General features: G+C 39.8%; 1 protein-coding gene across 3 annotated transcripts; it reads left to right on the top strand.

Annotated features, from left to right (window-relative positions):
- CNDP1 (carnosine dipeptidase 1) lies at positions 1-19,115 on the top strand. 3 transcript variants are annotated; one of them, XM_059857272.1, is made up of 14 exons: positions 1-162; positions 2,851-3,024; positions 4,245-4,344; positions 7,847-7,965; positions 8,774-8,917; positions 10,160-10,322; positions 11,255-11,343; positions 13,278-13,478; positions 14,866-14,950; positions 15,501-15,661; positions 17,047-17,211; positions 17,396-17,537; positions 17,920-18,067; positions 18,939-19,115. In XM_059857272.1, exons 4-14 carry the CDS (start codon positions 7,888-7,890, stop codon positions 19,042-19,044), a joined length of 1,482 nt encoding a protein of 493 aa, XP_059713255.1. In that variant the 5' UTR covers positions 1-162; positions 2,851-3,024; positions 4,245-4,344; positions 7,847-7,887; the 3' UTR covers positions 19,045-19,115. The 3 variants fall into 3 exon arrangements, with proteins under 3 accessions (XP_059713255.1, XP_059713276.1, XP_059713265.1); XM_059857282.1 differs by having other exon boundaries at positions 8-229; XM_059857293.1 differs by lacking the exon at positions 7,847-7,965.
- Positions 19,116-19,340: the final 225 nt, after the last annotated feature.

The raw sequence follows: 19,340 nt of genomic DNA, 5'->3' as shown, positions 1-19,340 counted from the left end.
CTGAAAGAGCCACCAGGTGGTGAGAGGGCTCCGTGTTACTGCTCTTCCTCCACCCAGTACCTCCGATCTTTGTGGCCCTGCTCCTGGGAGGTGCTGGGCGTCATTGCTCCGTACAGAGGACAGTCTGCAGCCACCTATCCTAGTGAAGCATCTCCTGCCTGGGTAAGGGGACCTTTTCTAAGTCAATCTCCTTCCACTGACATACCCAGGTGTGATTATGGACATCCAGGTAACAACTATTAAGTCAGGGTCTTGGGGATCTTTTCCTCTCTACCAGCAGAATCTCACTCCACTGTTGATAAGCTCTCGCCTGGACAAAGTTGCTTAACTTTTGTTTTGGTGTCACTTGTGGTTGTCTTGAAGGATGGTGGCTGGGAAATACTTTTCTAACTGCAGTGTGAAGTAGGAAGGAGCCAAGAGGTAGAAGGGCTTGCTGCTACTGCGCAAGGAAGTAGAAATATCTGTAGGGGAGGGAGATTCAGGGAATTGTGTGAAAGGGCCTCTCCATTCCACACCAACCCTTCTGGGATGCAATGATAAGTTATATTAAGGGAGTATATTGAGAAATGACAGTAAGCTCCAAAAATAGCCACGTAGCAGTGATTATTACATGACAATACCATTCCTGCTTTTCTGCACTACACTTTCAAGAAATTAAAAATACCTGTCTTGAACTAGAGATAGCTGCTTATTGAGTGACAGGAAGCATTGAAAACCATCATATCATTTTTTGTCAATGAAATATTGCTCCTAATAGCATATTTCTAACATGTTTCCTCACTCAAACTTAAGATTGTAATTATTTAAGATACCCTTTTAATTAAGGTAACAATTAAAGCATGCTAATTCTGCTGGAGTGAAGGCACCATCACTTTGTAACCAAGTGAGGGTGCTACACTTTGCCCTGAGGTAGTAATGGAAACACAAAGTAGGGGACCATCTCTGCCCTAGATTGTTTACATTTTCAAGTAACAAGAGAAACAGAGCCAATGATGCTTTCCTCCCCTCTTTATCCTATTGTTTCAGTTCTGCTCTTATTTTCCTTTAATCAGTCTATTTCCTGCTGCTTAAACAATTACTGTATCCCAAAGAGGATATTCAACCAAACTATTTGAATTGGGTCTTTCATTTCTTCTAGTTAAAAAGCTACTATCAAAGAATGGTTTTATTAAAGAGATAAACCTGCCTACAATTAAAAGTCCTTCTAAACAATGTTGGCAATATTTATGATATCCCATAAATGGAATAAGGACCATAACAAAACAAATCTCTTATATTGTGGACCTTAAACCTTGTTCCAAGTTGTAGGTTATAAAATAAGGGACAATTAGCAATGAAATACTAAGCTATAAAGTAATAATAGCTTTTTTCCCCCCATGGTAGTATAGTTCCTCAGTAGTATTATGTGATAAATAGACAAATAGTTGAATGGATCTACTAGATAGAATAGATCTATTTTTAATCTGACTTGTGCTATTCTAATTCAGGAATAACTCCAGTGTGAAACACTTAAAGCTAAGATAAATGAAGACAGGATTAATGTAAAAAAATTATTTTAAATAAATTAAAACAAACATTGAATTCCCCCCAAATTTTGCATTTCATTTGCAAATGAGGTTTTACACGTTAATCAAGTGAAGAACAAGTGCTTAAAAAAATGAAAAGTCTTTGGAAGGCTCTGAGATGGGACTTGGACTTCCATTATTACATTATTATACTTATTACTGAATTTGACCATGTCAATAGAGGTTTTTTCAAAATGGGCAGAGGACTTTATGAGTAGAAATTTGTATGCAGACACAAGCACCTTAAATTTACTACAAGTTCAGCAGTTCTCCCTTCAGCTGTTCAAGATGCGGCAGCAAGAAGATGGTGAGGCTATCCACATCTAAGACCAAATACTGCATATCCCACAGTGCTTTCCTACAAACCTTTTTGCCATGAAAAGAGCAAGAGCCAGCAGAGCTGTCTTTCCAGGAAGAATATTTTTATACCCACATTTATCTGATTGCAAACCAATCAGCAGAAAATTTGCTTAGGTAAATAGTGAATTACTCCTCCTCACTGGGCACAAAGGGCAATACTACTTCCTGGGAGAAGGGCTTTGCCTTAACAGAAATGTATCCCTTTTTTTTCCACTTTTCAAGACAAAACGTAATCCACCTCTTTTCTCTGTCCTCCAATATACTGCAGTAAAGCAGCAACACTTATCAGCAATGTTAAAGTGCTTTCTGGCACTGGGATTCCTGCTGGGATACTGGAATTCCAGGAGGAAAAAGGAGATGGGAAAATTTCTCATGACCTGATGTGTTACTGATTTGGCTATCCTGATTTGATTACTGTATGACAGAGAGGCAGAAGTGAGCATCTAAACCCAAAATTAATCTTTAACCTAAAACTATCTCTTCATTAAGTGCAGAACTTATCAGTAAAATTGAGATAAAATGCCCCTGTTCTGCAGGTGAAAGAGGAGACCTTTCCAGTTCAGTCTCCCATCATCAGCAACCCAGGCAGCTGGAAAGAGCACCTAGAGATAAGGATGTTCTTTTAAAATATCATCTGTATTACAGCAAAACAGAGCTGATAAACAGGGTCTCACTTTGTCCACTAAAGGGTTGGCTTGAGCAGGGCAGGGCTGGTCATTGCTGTTCTCCAAAACACCATTCAGCCAATCAATACCACAACACTTTAAGAGCTGACTGCTGGAAACACCCAGCAAGTGCAGACCTTGCCTATGCGTCCCACCAGATATTTTCATTGCTGTCACACAGTCTGTTGATTTGGATGATACTTCTTTAGTAATCTTCAAATGCAGCCAGGCACTGTGAGCTGGCATTCATTCCCCTGCAGGTGTCTGGATCTCTGCAGCTCTTGGTCCTCACAACAAGAGTGGCTGCCTGTGGTCAGGGCTGGGCTTGAGAACTGCCAGGTGAAGAGCTGTCATCATCCTCCTCCTCCTCCTCCTCCAAGGGTCTCACTCAGCTGGAGAGGTGACTGTGGCTTGATTGCCTGCTTCTACCAAAGGTAGGCCACTTATCAATGAGTATTGTTAAAGGAAGTTAAAAAATAAACCTATTATATCAGTTACTTGCCTTCATGGTGATTGCTTAGTGGGAATGTTCCTTTCAATTGAGTCCTCCATTGATTTGGTAAATTAGTTCCTACTGCCATAAACACCTTTATCTCCTTTCATGTCAAATGTACTTTGTTATTTGCAAGCCAGATGAGTCCTGTTTTCCTCTGGGGCATGTGCAGCCCAGTGTTCTGTTTTCACTGGCACCCTCCTCTTGCACCCACCTGGAACTCTGTGTTGCAGGGAGGGAAGTGCATGAAGCACATGCTTCAGGAGACACAAGGAGGCCTTCAGAGCATGTTCTCAAATGTTTGTAAGTTTAGTCTGTATTTCATCAAAGTCATGCTAGTTAAAGAATCAACTTGGATTTCTAGTTAAGTCATCACAGAAAAACACAAAGTTTTCCTTTAACAGTGCTTAACAACATGGGAGGAAGCGACACAAAAAATGTTCTTACTACTGAGGAACAAAGGAAGAGAAAGAGCACAACTGGCTGCCATGCATTCTTTCTAAAAATAGGCATACTACATTTTTCTACAGAGCAGCAACTGCTCCTTTAAATGACATCAAATAAAATACACTTGACATTGAACACTGAAGTCTTTGTTTGATATCCCCCCCAAGAATTTATCATTCTTTCAAATAATTTTTCCCCTCCTCATGACACTGAGATATTGCAGCCTTGCCTGAAATCTTTCTACAGCTTTATTAAACCCACTCCCTTTTGACACGAGCTGTTCCAGGTGCCATCCAAATGCTCCTGAGCAGCACTTTGTGTATTACTAGTACATTAACATGAAGTTCCTCCAGCTACTCCCCTCCCTCCCTCCTTCTCCTACAGCAAAAGATAGCTGTTACCTAATTTCTTGTTTGAATTATTAATATTTTGTACACTCTGCTACTTGGTATCTCCTCACATTCATTTTCTGAACTTTGCCACTGTTCCTTACTTTAATGAGAGTATTTTTGTGATAATCTATGGTCTTTCCTTTAAGTTTGGTCTGTTTTGAAAATATCACAGAATAATTGCGAATTTCCCTAGGATATTTTGCTTGGTTGGTTGGGGTTTTTTTCCTTCACAGCATTTTAGCTTCCTTGTTTCATTTTCTTAAACAGTTAAATGCTAATGAAACATGACAAAGACATACTTCTCTTGTCTGCCTCTTTCCAGGTCATTTGCACGTAACTGAGACAAAAAGAGAAAGATACCAGCACCACAGCACACATCCTCTGTGAAATCAAGCAGCCTTTTGTGCTTCTGATATTAACAGGTATGTATTTATTCAAGTCATGTATTTATTCAAGTCACCAAAAGGTGACATATATATATATATATATATATATATATATACACACAAAATTTTTTTAGCATGCAAATGCATAGAATACAGCAATCTCAAAAGATTTGACTAGAGGGAAGGGAAATCATGATATGATGGAGACACTGATATTTAAATCCATTGCATGAGCTTGGTGCTTCTAGCAGCCACGTTCTGACCTCTGCTATGATCTTCCTTTTTCAAGCATGGCATAACCTAAAGATCTATTTTTTTTCAGTGAACCTGAGAAGCCTGTCTAATTTTCTGCAGTAAAGTTAAATGAGGGTGCATTCAGTGGCCTCTGTTGTGAATGTTTTCCAAACTGAGGTTTGGAAATTAGAAGGCAGAAAAATGAGTGAAATATGTGTGAAAGTGAGGCATGCAGCCAACTTTGTGGTAAAGGAAGATAATGGCCCTGATGTCTCTCTAGATGAACAGCTGATTGAAATCTTGGGATGTCTTGAGCAGCAAAACCTGGTTTCATCCCACCATCAGATGAATTCCCTCTGTACCATTCCTATCTCTGTCACTTTCTTCTGGGGGTGTAGCGCCTTGCACTTTTCCAGAGCCCCTCACAAATGCACCCATCATGGTCCTATCCTCTTCTTCAGCTCATGTGGTGACCAGCTCCCAGGTGGAATATCTTTATCAGTCAAAAGCACCAGCCTGAAGGTCAGCTTTGCTCACCTGGGACACACTGCTGGCTGAAGTGAGACTGAGCAACATGGCACAAGCAGAGCCATTGCCTGGTCCCCCAAAAGTGCACAGTGACAAAAAGAGAATAAAATAACATAAATGGCCTCTGTGCTCAGCTTTTACCTAATGCTGATCATCTCCAAGGACCTCGAGCCCCTTTTGAACATGACCTGCAATGTCTCAGCTCAGATGCTCTCCTGTATCTACCCAGGTACACCTCAGCAAGAGCCAGTGTCTTGTCTGTGCCAGGAAACTCAGGGTTTGCCAGGGTCCCATTGCCACCATCCCAGTCTGGGGCTCATGGTCTTCTCTCCTCTGTCCTGTGCAGCATGGGACGTTCCCCTGACCATGCCCGCGGTCCCCACTCTGACCTCCTATTGCCCCCTGAAAAATGGGCTTCAGTTGACAAATGTTTGCAGCCACTGGCATAGTCCAAGGCTGGAAGAAATAGCCAGACTGGGGGGTTTAAGTTTAGGGTGCTTGTTGCAGAATTCCTGCTCTTAAGCCTTACCTGCAGAAACTCAACCCAAAGATGACTTCAACCTAAATTATCAAATCCTCATTCTCTACCACGTCTTTGTTAATAAATCCCAGAAGCTGCTTTGTCTCATCTAAAGTGTCCAGATTTTTTCCATGCTTTCTTCAAAAATTCCTGTAATCATCACTTTTGCTTTAGGACAAATTGCTGCTGCAGTGACTGGTGATGAAAATATTTGAAGGGGATTGTTGATTAGATCCACCTCTTGGAGTCAGGGTTTACTGTTTTATGGAGAAAAAAATGTGAGAAGAAAATGGTACTTAGACCATCACTTAAGGCTGGGGTTTAGTATCTTAAAAATATTTATACATTTAAATAATACGGCTAAATTCAATCTCTCCATCCTAAAAACCACCTAAAATCCATCCAAATTTGGATTTTCTTGGCTTGGTTAACAGATCTTCTCCAAAACAGTGCTTTGCAGATTCACTCTCCTGCAAAATCAGCACTTGGTCTGCTTCAATACCAGTGTTTCCAGTGTTAAGAGATGTCAGGAACTGGGCACTGGGAGCTAAATTTAGTGTCAGAGGCCTTCTCAAAGCTTCACTTCAGGAAGTGAAGCAAACCTTGTAACCTTGCTTCTGTGGGAAGGTTGGAAAATGGGGCCCATCCTTCATACAGCCAGGTTCTCCAGCCAAAGTGAACTATGTTTCCCTCATCTTGTTCATCATGCTTGGGTTTTCAATCTCCCTTCTCTGTCAGAGAAACATAATTGAAATTATTAATATTACCATAGCCTATCATCTTAGCAATGCATCAAAGTTAAGGAGTTATGGATAGATCTGCATACCTTGTGTTACTAGTATGGAATATCTTCAGAAAAGCATTGGGTTTTGACCCTGGAGTCCATCCTATCACAGCCTGATACAGCAGCTGTACTGAATTTAGCCCAAGCAAGTATTTAGCCACCCAAGGATTACTCTGCTAGAACCAATTCAAGACACTAAAACAACAATTTCAAGCAAACATGAAAGGAAAACTGGAGGAATAAGAAAAACACACTTTAAAACCTAATCTTGTCAAAAGAAAAAACAGATAGCAGTGAGGTTTGCAGGTACTAAATTAATTCTGCACTTATCGAGTGTTTCAGTATTGTCACTGTTCTAAATCAACCTCAAAAGCTATTTGTTTTCTAATACTCTCCAGAGTCAGGCTTGTTTTCCCTTATTCATGTAAAATATGGAATGTGTGTCAGTGAATCCATTTTTCTGCCTTCTTCTGGCAGTCTGGGGGGAAAATCGTGTCCTGGGGTGCAGCATCACCATCTGGGCAAGGGAGGGTAATGTTCTGCACCCTGGTTTGCACTGGGGTGCCCTCACCTCAAGTGCTGGGGGCAGTTTTGGGGGCCACAATGTAAGAAAGGTAGGAAACCATTAGAGAGCGTCCAAAGGAGGACTATGAAGATGGTGAAGGGCCCTGAGGGGAAGCCATGTGAGGAGCAGCTGAGGTCACTTGGTCTGTTCAGCCTGGAGGAGACTGAGGACAGACCCCAGTGCAGCCACAACTTCCTCATGAGGGGAAGAGGAGGGCCAGGCACTGATCTCTTCTCTGTGGTGACCAATGTCAGGACCCAAGGGAATGGCCTGAGGCTGAGTTAGGAGGGTTTAGGCAGGATATCAAGAAAAGGTTCTTCCCCCAGAGAGTGGCTGGGCACTGGCACAGGCTCTCCAGGGAAGTGGTCACAGCATGAAAACTGACAGAGTTTGAGGAGTGTTTGGACAATGCTCTCAGGCACACGGTGGAATTCTTGGAATTGTGTGTGTAGGGCCAGGTCCTGGACCAAAGATCTGTGTGGATCCTTTCCATTTCAGGATATTCTATGATTCTGGAAATGAAGAAAAACAAGGATGGGTGCCCTGGGCTGTTGGTGTCTGCAAGTCTTGCCCCAGGGTTGTCTTCCCAGAACACAGAATTTGATGCTTGTGTACTGAAAAATTGATGCAACATATGTTTCTGTAGAAAATGTCATCCCTAAGTTATTTATAAAGCTGACACTAAAGATGTTCACTCTTTGGTCATTTTTTCAATTTTTCTTTCAGCAACTTGACTGTGAATCAATTGAAGTTTTTATGTGATAAACTGAGTATACTTTCTCCTGGCTTGAGATTAAACAAGACTTATTTAAGCTCAGCACCCTGTAAATGTCTCTGTTTTTTAGTGCTGAAAATAAATGTATATTGCAGGATGTCTGCAATGTTGAATTTTATCCTTAACTTTCAGATAGCATCCATTTCAGCCCTGTGCTGCTCTCTAAGGCAGTAATGTCCTCTTCATCCTTGTCAGCATTGCAGATGGAGATCTTCCAGTACATTGATGCATATCAAAGTGATTTCATCAAGGTAGGAGCTATATTGCAGTGAAATAATGAACACAGAGCTGGTGCCCCAGAGGCCTGGGCTCCTCTGGCAGGAGAAGTGCCTGTCACAAAGGTAATGAGCAGGGTTCCAGGTCTGGCATCAGGAGTGCAATATGCACTTCACATAGCAAGGCTGTAAGAGGTCAGACTGCTGGGAAACCCTGGGGTGAAGGAGGGACTTGCATGGACTTCAGCAAAAGAGATGGTTGTGGGCATCACAACCATGAGTGTGTTCAGAGAGAGGCTCCACTAAGCCAAAATGCACCTGCATGGGGCATGCAAGCCAGACAGGATGCTCACTCTGTCTTTGCTTCAGAACCGATTTTTGTAGGTTTGCTCTTTAGAAGGAGAGGAGTCTTGGTCCCATGCTGATTTGTGCTTTCATTTTTGTCAACCCTCTGTGAAAAGACAGAAACATAACTAGTCCAGTCAGTATCAGTTATGCTTTGAATGTATGAGCACCTCTGAATCCTCATGAGAACCACCAAGGTAAGCTGTACATAACTCAATTTCTGTAATGCAAACTAGTCAGCATCTAGTCTACCTCCTCTTCCACTGGATTTTAGATTCAGGGTTGAATGCCTAAGTATGAGCACACTCCCTGTTTAGAAAATCAGGAATCTCAGCCCTGGGGAGACATCTAAGGGACTCTTTATCCTGAAACTTTAGAGCATCCATGATAATGCTGTGATGATACAGAAAGGAAATCATCTTCCAGTGTGGGATTTCTGATACAAGGGCTGAGGACAACAACATTCTGGATCACCTAATTGCACATTTCTTCTGTGCAGGATCTGAAGGAATGGGTGGCTGTGGAAAGTGATTCTGTTCAACCACACCTGAGGAGAGAAGTAATGCGAATGATGGCACTGGCAGCAGACAGACTTGCAACACTGGGAGCCACTGTTAATTTAGTAAACCTGGGGTCACATCAGGTGCTTATCTGATTCTTGGCCTTAAAACATCATATCTACCCATGGGTCTACCTATTGCATTCAGTGCTACATATATGTATATTATGACATTTGAAAGCTAGATACAAATTTATCAGTAGTCCTGTACCTACATGATACCTGCTGAAATCAGGTCTGAGAAGTGAGAGCATACTGGGAACAACACAGGCAGTCCAAATGCAAATTGATGTTCTGTGCATAGGAGGGAGTTTCATGCTTTTAACTGAAGTAAAAGGACTGAGCTTTTTACTGGGACTTGTTTTTAAATTTTTGTCTGTAATGAAGCATGAGAACTAATACATCACTTGTCATGGAACTTACTTTATGAGGGAGGTTGTTTTTATTAGGAAAATGTCAGAACATCTAGGGGTTAGCTACTTAGAGCGTCATCTTTGGTTTGCAGAGCTTCTGACAAATGATACAAACTATTTTCTTTCACTGTTGGAAAGCAATAGGGAAGAATTAGTCTTTGAGACACCTTAGTCTCTAATTAACTTACCTTATTGTAGCCATGGGCTTTTACCTGCCCTGGGCTGTTATATTCCTAATCTAACAGCAATTCAAAAGTTCAGTAATAGTGATTCTCTTTTCTTTCCTCTAATGCTTTTGGTGAGTATTCCGATTCTTAGCACAAGGACCCTGAAGTACAGCAACACTTTAATATTTCAGTTTGTGTCATTTGATAGTTGCAGAGAATGCAATTGAGCCACGTGGAGCTCTGTTCTGCACAGAGCCACATAGAGGTCTAGCCTTAACCTGCTTTTAAGAGTCTGACATAGCTGCTGCCTCCTGCTAGCAACACTTATTTTCAGATACTCTGTTTGAACTTACAGGCCTCCTGCCCTCTGTCTGTGGTGAAATCAAACCCCAAATTAATTTGTGTGGCTTTTCACTACTACAGTGTCCCAATAGACTCCATAGCACAAGGTTACCTCTATCTTCTCTGGTGCTGGGAAGTGAGAGCTTAGTGAGGAAGGCATTTATGACAATAAAATGTTTGAAGACTTCTACAAAGTCCAGCAGGAAATACACAGGAGAAGAAAGATCTTAGTTTCTCTGAATAGGTTAGAACTGGATTCAGTCAGATTTTTGCACCTAATCAAATCAAAGTCAATTGAGTGAACAAGTATTTTCAATACTGAGAATTCCAGTTGTTTTTGTACATTTATAAGTTTTAGAAGGTTTGGTTTTCCACAGTCGCCTTTTCCTAACCTTTCTCCACAGCTGCCTGATGGTCAAGTCCTCCCACTTCCTCCTGTGCTTCTTGGAGAACTGGGGAAGGATCCACAAAACCCCACTGTATGTTTCTATGGTCATGTGGATGTGCAGCCTGCCAAGAAGGAAGATGGCTGGGACACTGATCCCTACACACTGACTGAAATCAATGGTGTGCATCTTCTCCTAAGTTTTGTATCATTATTGGAATACACAACGGAGGTTCTGCGAGGGAGAAGTGTTCCTGTCTATTTAACCAAAGCATAAGGATTTCTGTGGATCTTTGGGACATGTCCAGCAGCTTTCAGCTTTGAAGATGGTTCTGTGACTAGTGAGATCCATCAGTGACTGCCTAATACTTGGTGTGGAAATATTAGCATTTGTGGTAGAAGAATGTCAGGACCCTTTAATGTAATTATCCTTCCAGCACAGCTAGCTGACTGAGGGAACAAAAATAATGGACAGAGGGTCAGCAGATCAGTGAGACCTGAGAAATCCTGATTCCCAGGCTATAAGCACTGAGTTGCCCTTTCTCATTATCTGGAATCAATTCCCAATAGTTTACTGGCATAATTCTTTTGCCTTATTCCAGTGTATATCCAGTGGGACTGCTACAGAATTTTATACACAGCCACAGATTTCAGTTTGTACAGGGATAACTATATATGATGTGAAGTTGAAAAAGAAATTAAATACTTAGACTTGTAGCTTGTTACTTCTGCCATGGCATTTATCTGTAGGGGTTTTGCTGCTTGTTAGCTGCTCTGAATGATGTGTCCAGAAGCTGCATATTGTGCAAACCCTCCAGTCATATCTGGCATGAACAAACAGATCCTGAAAAGAAATTTGAAGGTCAAAAATTGCATGTAGCAGAAACCATAACATAATGCATAGGAAAGGGGGATGGAAAAAGTGTACCAGTCCATTGGGAAGCACCTGAACACTCATCACCTTATTCAAAATGAGTCAGTGAAATCCTGACACCTTTGGCACTTCTTCCCTCCATCACTAAAGCTTCTATGGGAACTGGAATTTGCCAATTACACTGAAGTGATCAGGGAAAAGTCAAAGATTGCTTAAAAAATTTCCTCTTTTCCTTTTAAGGAAACCTCTATGGGCGTGGAACAACAGACAATAAGGGACCAGTCCTAGCTTGGATAAATGCAGTAGAAACATTTAGAGCCCTGAAAATAGTAAGTATCAATGATGACTTCTTTATTATTATTGCTAATTTTTACTATTTAGTATGATATGTAGTTATTTTTTATTATATCTCTGGAGGGATGTATTTACTTTCCTGAGTAAGATGATGCCTCTCTGTCCCAACAGACTACATACAATTTGAAATATTAACTATTTCTGATGCAACACTTAGAGCACAGGTCCCACTCCAGTAAGAGTTTGTCTTTGAGCATTTCTGCTTTGAACAGTCTGTCTGCAATGTAAATGCACTCTTACTGCCATTGCCCTGCAGAGGAAAACCCACAGGGAAGCATTCAATATGTATTACATACATTGCACAGCTCTGATAATTGTTCTGTTCTCTTGAGAGCTTTTAAAATGGTAAAATAACAGACATTACAGAATGCTGATGAAGACTCATCTCTGCTGATGCATTCTGCTGATCTTTGGTCTTGACTGCCTACAAGATACCTTCAATTTATGTGTCTGTGAGAAGAGAATAATATCATCTAATAGCACCTAAATATGTTCATCCAAAATGGGCTGTTATGTCGCCAACAGACCAGAATTATCAAAGCAAATACTTTGAGTGGGTGCATTCACCAAATACAAATACACTCAGAGTCTGACAGATTTCTGAGGTCAGACATATGCCCCTAAATTACTACAATGACCAACACAGCCATCTTCAAATAATTTAATAATTTTGGAGTAGTCTTACCCCCGAAGTCAAGGTAAACCAAAAATATATCATCCTTTAAGCTGAATTTGAATATTCTCTTATGTGTGATAAGAAACAGCTTTTTGTCTCTTGTATGACATTATGGCACAAACTGAGCATTAAGTCTTGATTTTTTTTAAAGTCCCCTTACAACCTTCTGGAAAACATGTTTTTCTTGCATCTATAGTACTGAATTGACCTCTGTCTCAAACCCTAGAGAACACACATTATTTGCCCAAAGAGTAGTCGTTGTAAGTGGATATGGTTATGGGGTTGACATCTTTCTAGTTTTTTTCAAATCACTAATAGCTATCTTGACATTTTAACAAACAAGCAAAAAGGATTTTTTGTCATTTGAAGACTTTCTCTAGAATACAGCACAGACCATCAAACAATATTCATTAACAGTTTGTTTCTAAAATTTCTGTGGCCAGCTGATGATCCATCAGTGAACCCATCCATGACACAAGTTCATTTAATTTTACATATTTGTTCTTGCCTTTAATCTGAGCAGCGAATCAAAAGAGAAAACATCATAAAACCTCTAATGAGAAAATGAATTGCAACAGGAAGCTGAGTTGAAATTTATGCCCCCTATGGGATGTGTCAGCATTTTCAACTCCCACTATTCCATAATAAAAATTCTCCTAATTACTCTTGGAAATGCATCGTTATCAACCAGCAGGCTTGCAAATTTACAAGTGTTAAAAAGACAATTATAGTAGTGTCACTGACAATGTTTTTATCACCATGTAAGTCTGGTGATAGACAACACTGGGAAAACCACAGCCAGGGGCTCCCACATGGGCAGCAACAGTGGAAACGCAAGGGGCAGGAAATTTTCTGAGAAAATGCAATTCCTATTAGACAGTTATAATTTCCAAAGCAATTAGAATATTGAACAGCTCTAACAGAAAGCCTGTTTAATGAGACATTCTAGCAAGTTTTTTGAAAATGCAGAGAAGAAAAAAAGACATCACTTATTGTCCTCTGAAAATGAATAGTAGATAAAAACATGAGGAAAAGAACAAGTTTTTCTGGGAACGTATATGCGTCTGTCACTGGCTTTTCTAATGTAGCAAGCTATATACCCTATGTACTCATCCAACATCTTTCTTATACTAAAACAATTTGTATAGCAAACCAGTCTGCTCCCAATTTAAAAAAAAAAAATTAAATGCTTGTTTCTTACCCAGACTTTTTCCTTTTCCAATTTTTATGTAGGCTATGCCAGTGAACTTCAAGTTTGTAATTGAAGGCATGGAAGAAGCAGGATCCTTGGGGCTAGAGAAGCTACTTGAGGAAGAAAACCAGAGCTTCTTCTCTGATGTTGATTATATTGTAATTTCAGACAACCTGTGGCTCAGCAACAAGAAGCCTGCCCTTACCTATGGGAGTCGGGGAAACGCCTGCTTCTTTGTGGAGGTAAAGGACACAGGCTCACTCCAACTGAGCCTCTGGCAGACAGCAATGATGTAGCTGTACTTACATCTGCATGCAGAGAAAGACTGAAGGAAAGCTTAATATTTACAAGTACAGAGCTTTCTTCAGCATCCCTTTGGGCTTCTGCAGATTTCCCTCCTCATTTCAGTTCCATTAGCCTTATTTACTTCCATTAACTTCTCTTCAATCATTTCTTCCCTTGATCCCTTTCCTATCCCGTTACTATCCTGCCACTCTGCCAGTCTCTTCTCATCCTCCCCTCTGCACAGCAACTCTGTCCTGGTGGACACCATCCCTACACCTGCCTCTCCAACTCTCCCCAAACCATCATTTCTGCTGCTCTGCCCTTTTGCAGCAGATACTGCTTAGTACAATGAATCAGCCTACAGGGACTCCGTTTGGTTGGATGTCTGGGTTTAAAAGCCATACAAAATTTTTGTAAACAGTGGCAGGAGTAGATAAAAGTTCACTGTAGTCAACATGCTATATTTAGCAGGCAATGTGAGCTACTGTGAAATAAAGAACAGAAATTTCTCATCTGGAAATGCTTCCTGATGAAGCATAAAAGGAATTCAGAGAGAAGATTAAAGAACTTGAGAACTAAAGAAAAATCTGCATTAACCTTTATGTCTGAAAAAGAATGAATTTTTTTTTTAACTGAAAGAGCCTTGGCAGCCTTGATTCAATTCTTCTAAGTCTCGGTTAAGAAAAATGATGCTATTAAAACATCAAAAATGATCTCTTCCTGCTAGTAGACAGTTAGCTGTAATGAGGTTTTGAGAAGAATAAACAAGTCCTTTGCAGGAAAATATTTTATGATAAACTCAAGTATGAAAATGTGTCTGGAAAAAGAGCCCATTTAATAACTCAAATGCCTCTCTTCTAACGACTTGTTATTCAAGAGACCTATAAATTTTTATTTGTTGCAATCTTGAATTAAGATTGGACATATATTCTTAATATCAAACATTATTATTTTTTGCCTTTTTTAAGGAAGATTTTGCATTAAATAAAAAGGGTAGACAACTTGAAGAATTTATTCTCCAATGTTAGAAACAGTAATAATATGCAAATGTTTAATGTATGATGTCTTTAATCTTACTGAAGCAAAAGAGGGAGTGGAGGAGGACCCTTGCTCTCAAATGTGTGAGTGCTACAGACAGCTGAATTTCACTCTCTTGGTGGTTGACAACAGAGCTCCATCTTCTCTGCCAAAGCAGATTGTTCCTGACATGATGTTTTCTATTTAATAATTAGAAAAAAATATAATTTACTCTTCATTTGTGATCTTGTTAAAAAAAACCTGGAAACACCAGAACAGAAGAACAAAGTAGTGAGTGTTCACATGTAACCGGTGGCTTTGGCACAGGTTGAAGGTGGAAGCAAGGACCTTCACTCTGGAACTTTTGGGGGCGTCATTCACGAGCCGCTGCTGGACCTGATAGCGCTGCTGGGTAAGAACACACATCACTGCTCAGGGGCAGCTGGGGAGAGCTGCCCATCATCAGCCCACTGAAGGCCAGGGCCACGTTAATTGCTGTAAGGCAAGTCTCACTGAAGAAAGATCCCAAGATTTCCAAACCTCAACACAGCTATGGTGATGGCAGCTGAGGAAAGGAATGTCCCCAATATGGCCAGGACTTCAGACATGTTAAGCTGATGTCAGTCACACATCAATTAAGTATATTTAAGGATTACAGGCAACTTTAGTGCATACACACATAGCAAAACCTGACTTTTTAGTGCTGTTTTGTATCCCAGTAGGATGATGTTTCCATGTCAGAAGCTGGGCTGACACATCACACACTACACACAAACAGCAGCTCAATGATTTTCTTAATAAATATGCAAATATATCAAGTTCGGTAAAGCAACTTGACAGATGCAAACAGTTGTTAGGCTCACTAATTTGGTAAGGAGCTAGGTAGAAGGGAAAAGGTGTTATGATTGCTAAGGGGAAGAAATAGTCTCCCCTTCTACTGATATCTGTATCTTATTTTGTAGACAGCCTTGTGGATTCCACAGGTCATATTCAGATCCCTGGAATCTATGACAGTGTGGCTGCCCTGAGGGAGGAGGAAAGGAAGTTATATGAATCGATTGAATTTGATCTAGAGGAACATAGAAAAAACTGTGGTGTGAAAAAATTCCTCTATGGCACCAAGGTAACATAACATCTGTATGAATACTTGGCAGAAAGAATTTAAATCACCTATTTGTAGCATTTATGTATAAAGCCAAAATGAAAGATATTTTCAGTCCATGGCGAGCTCAAAATAAAATAAAGGAGCACTGAGAAGTAAAAGATAAATAAAATCAATCTGCTGAAAATGTAAAGCACTGCATCTGGGGAAAGTGATCTGAAATATGAATAATCAATTAAAAGTAATGATGCAAAACTAACAGTGTAAGTCTCCCTTCCTTGTCTACCCCTTCTCTCCCCCTAAGCCTAATCAGCCAAATAAAACATGCATTAAAATGCCTACATTTAGGTTACATGGTAGGAAAGAAGTTGTATTCAGCTCTGAAAAAATGGGAGGCAGCCTTAGGCAGATATGTTTTGGGTGGTTTTTATTTAATACAGATTTTGATGTCTGCCAAGCCTGCCATAAAACGCATCCAAAGCTACAAGCCTCTCCTTACCAGCAATTAAAAATTATATCCTAAATAAAAAACCAGCAGGTAAAGGCTGGCTTGGAAAGATTTCTCTGCATGAGAGTGGCAGCTGGGAGAAAGGAGTTGATTATTTATTTTTATCACTAACATAATTATTGTGGTGTTGGTTCTGCTAACATGGATGCTTTTATTTCGAGGAAAAAGCTTTCAAATTACCTAAAGCTAGACTATAAGAATCAGTAATACAAAAGTATAAAGTAACCACGATATCTGAGCTTTGATGCTATATGAGGATGAATTGATGCTAATTTTATGTGTAGGTAAAGGTTTAGTCTCATAAAACTGAAGGAAAGCAGCAGCACCCTGAGGTTCTGCATGAAGACCAGTTTATAATTTATACATTTCTCCTATTTTCCTTAGAATAATAATCACAGTATTTTGTTTTCCTTCTGCATCTTCTCCAGGAAAACATAGCTACTGAAAATTATAATCTTTCCTATTGTACTTTTTAGTATTCATTAGTAGAATTTCTTCGCTGGTGTCATCTGGGTTGGATTTGGCTTCATGGTTTTTCCAGTGACAAGTTCCAGGACAAACAGGCAGTCAGATCAGAAGTTGTTCTGATACTACTTTGCACTAGGAAAATTTACTTTGAAGATTTTTAAAACAGTGCTCTATTTTTCTTATTTTTCAAGAAAAACTGTTAAAATCCAAATCTTTCTATGACTGAAAATAGTAGTATTTTTTAAGCATAAAAATACACATCCCTGGGTTTAAATTAAAAAATCAAATATCTTTAAAATACAGAGGTCTCCAAATACAAATTTGAGGATGGAAAAAGCTTGTTTATATAAATTGTGGCTTGTTTATATCCCTTATATTTTTGAATTTTTAAGGGATCCCAAATCCCTTATATTTTGAATTTTTTTTAAAGGAAGAAATACTTCTACACTTGTGGCGCTACCCCTCTCTCTCTATTCATGGGATTGAAGGAGCTTTCCATGAACCAGGCATTAAAACAGTCATTCCAGCAAAAGTAATTGGCAAATTCTCAATCCGTCAGGTCCCCCACATGGACCTTTCAGTTGTGAAAAAACAGGTAAGAGACAAATCTTTTCTTTGGCCACTACTGTATAAACTAAGTCTCTCTTAGCACCTCACAAACCTAGACTTGAAATAAACGGAATGTTTTTAGCACTTATTTCTTTCCAAGAGAAGTAGGAATGCAGGTATGAGCTCGAGTTGCAAGACGAAAGCTTTTTTGAAAAGTATTTTCCCTACAGGTGGTGGAACACTTGGAGGGTGTCTTTTCCAAGAGGAACAGTCCAAACAAGCTGAAAGTGTCCATGCCTTTGGGTGCAAAGCCCTGGCTTGCTGATGTTAATGATCTGCTATATAAAGCAGCCAGAAGGGCAATAAAAACAGGTGTGTTCCTTTTCCTTTTTTCCAGTTCTTGGCATTGTGCTCAACAATAGGGCAAAGCAGATTTCCCAGTTCAGTGCTGCAGCCTCTTACCCTTACAAATCTCATTGATTTTGATAGAACTACTCGTCAACATCTTCCATACCTTGTTAAATTTTGATATGTTTTATAGGAGTAGCCAAAAGGCCTTGCTTACTTACTTTTGTATTAATAAGAAACCAGAGGCTTAAAGAGCAGAGGTGATTTTTGAAATCAATTGGCTACACACTCAAACCTATTTCAACTCAGAAGCTCTTAGTATCAGCTCTTTCCTTAAATCTACGATAGCAGAAAAAAACACCTGGATTACACCTATTTATTAATTCATTTTTCCAATATATTTCAGTTTTTGGAGAAGATCCAGATTTCATTTGTGATGGCTCAACAATTCCTGTTGCCAGAATGTTTCAGACTGTAACACAGAAAAGTGTGGTGATGCTTCCGATTGGAGCGGCCGATGATGGGGAGCATTCCCAGAATGAGAAAATAAGCAGGTTTCTTCAATTTGTCTGTTTCTGCTATTAGAGAAGGGGGGAGAACTGATGTCCCTCAGCACCCATGAATGAGCATGCTCAGATGGGAAGCTTTGCTGTGCATTGGGCAGCCCAAACCTACTATCTCCAGCACGCTAGTTGCTGTGCTAAGCAAGAAAGGAAATTCCCAGTCTAACACATACCATTATATATTTTTCACTGGGTGTCTACTCAGTCTTTAAATTCATTGCATTGGCAATTTTTATTTCTCTAGCAATGAAATTTGCCTCTGGTTTGAAAGATGATGGTGTGGATGGGCACTCTTCCATCACAGCATCTGTTTTGAAGTGTGCCAGTCACAGACACTCACATTTATATAAGGATTTTGGTGGCTTTTGGTATAAACAGCTATAAAGATTTATTTATAGTCCAGGGACCAAAACTAGCATAATTATACAAAAAATAGCTTAAACTTCTCACTGATGTTTATTGTTGGAGGCACCATGGTAAGCCACTATTTGGTGTGTTGCCTGAACACTTGTGCAGGCTCTGAGTCAATTCATGATGAACTCTGGAGAGAGGAGAATCCTACAATAATTCTCAAATTATTTTTTGTCTCTCCTCATTAAAGCCTCAATGCTGCTGGCTACAGCAGATAGCTGTACAGGTAATACCAATTGGATAAGTAAACCTGGAAAAAGTTTTCTGAAGTAAATCCAGAGGAGTACAAAATTGAAGGATGTCCAGCACTTCTGTGCACTGGGTGATTTTCGGGGGTTACCAATATTGCAAATTCCTCTGAAGACTCATAAAACTTAACTGGACTATTTTCATAATTTTAAGAGCAGGACAGCCTGACAAGACTTCATTGTGTTTCTTTCCTTCTTCACAGACACAACTATATTGAAGGAACCAAATTGTTTGCAGCTTTTTTCCTGGAGATATCAAAGCTACATCAGAACTTATATGAAACTTCCCACACAGAGACTATCAACTGACAGACCATATCAAGAAAATCTGCCAAGCACTTTCTTAAATTTTCTGACTTAAATAAAACATATAAATCACATATTCAGTGGCTGTGAATTGGTGAGGAAAAAAATAGAAATGCTGTGCTATTTCCTGGCATAATACTAAATGGCATGCATTTGTTATATGGTCTATCAAGTGATCTTATCCCTGATGCTGTAAAATAGGGTTAGGGATAATTCATTCCTGCTGAATGGAACACGTTACATTTTAGTTTTAAACTTCAAGACAAAGAGAATTTATACATCTATTTTATCAAAATGAC

This window comes from Haemorhous mexicanus, chromosome 1, assembly GCF_027477595.1.
Source record: "Haemorhous mexicanus isolate bHaeMex1 chromosome 1, bHaeMex1.pri, whole genome shotgun sequence".
In the NCBI taxonomy this organism is placed as follows: Eukaryota; Metazoa; Chordata; class Aves; order Passeriformes; family Fringillidae; genus Haemorhous; species Haemorhous mexicanus.
This window is presented reverse-complemented; position numbering and strand designations above follow the sequence as displayed.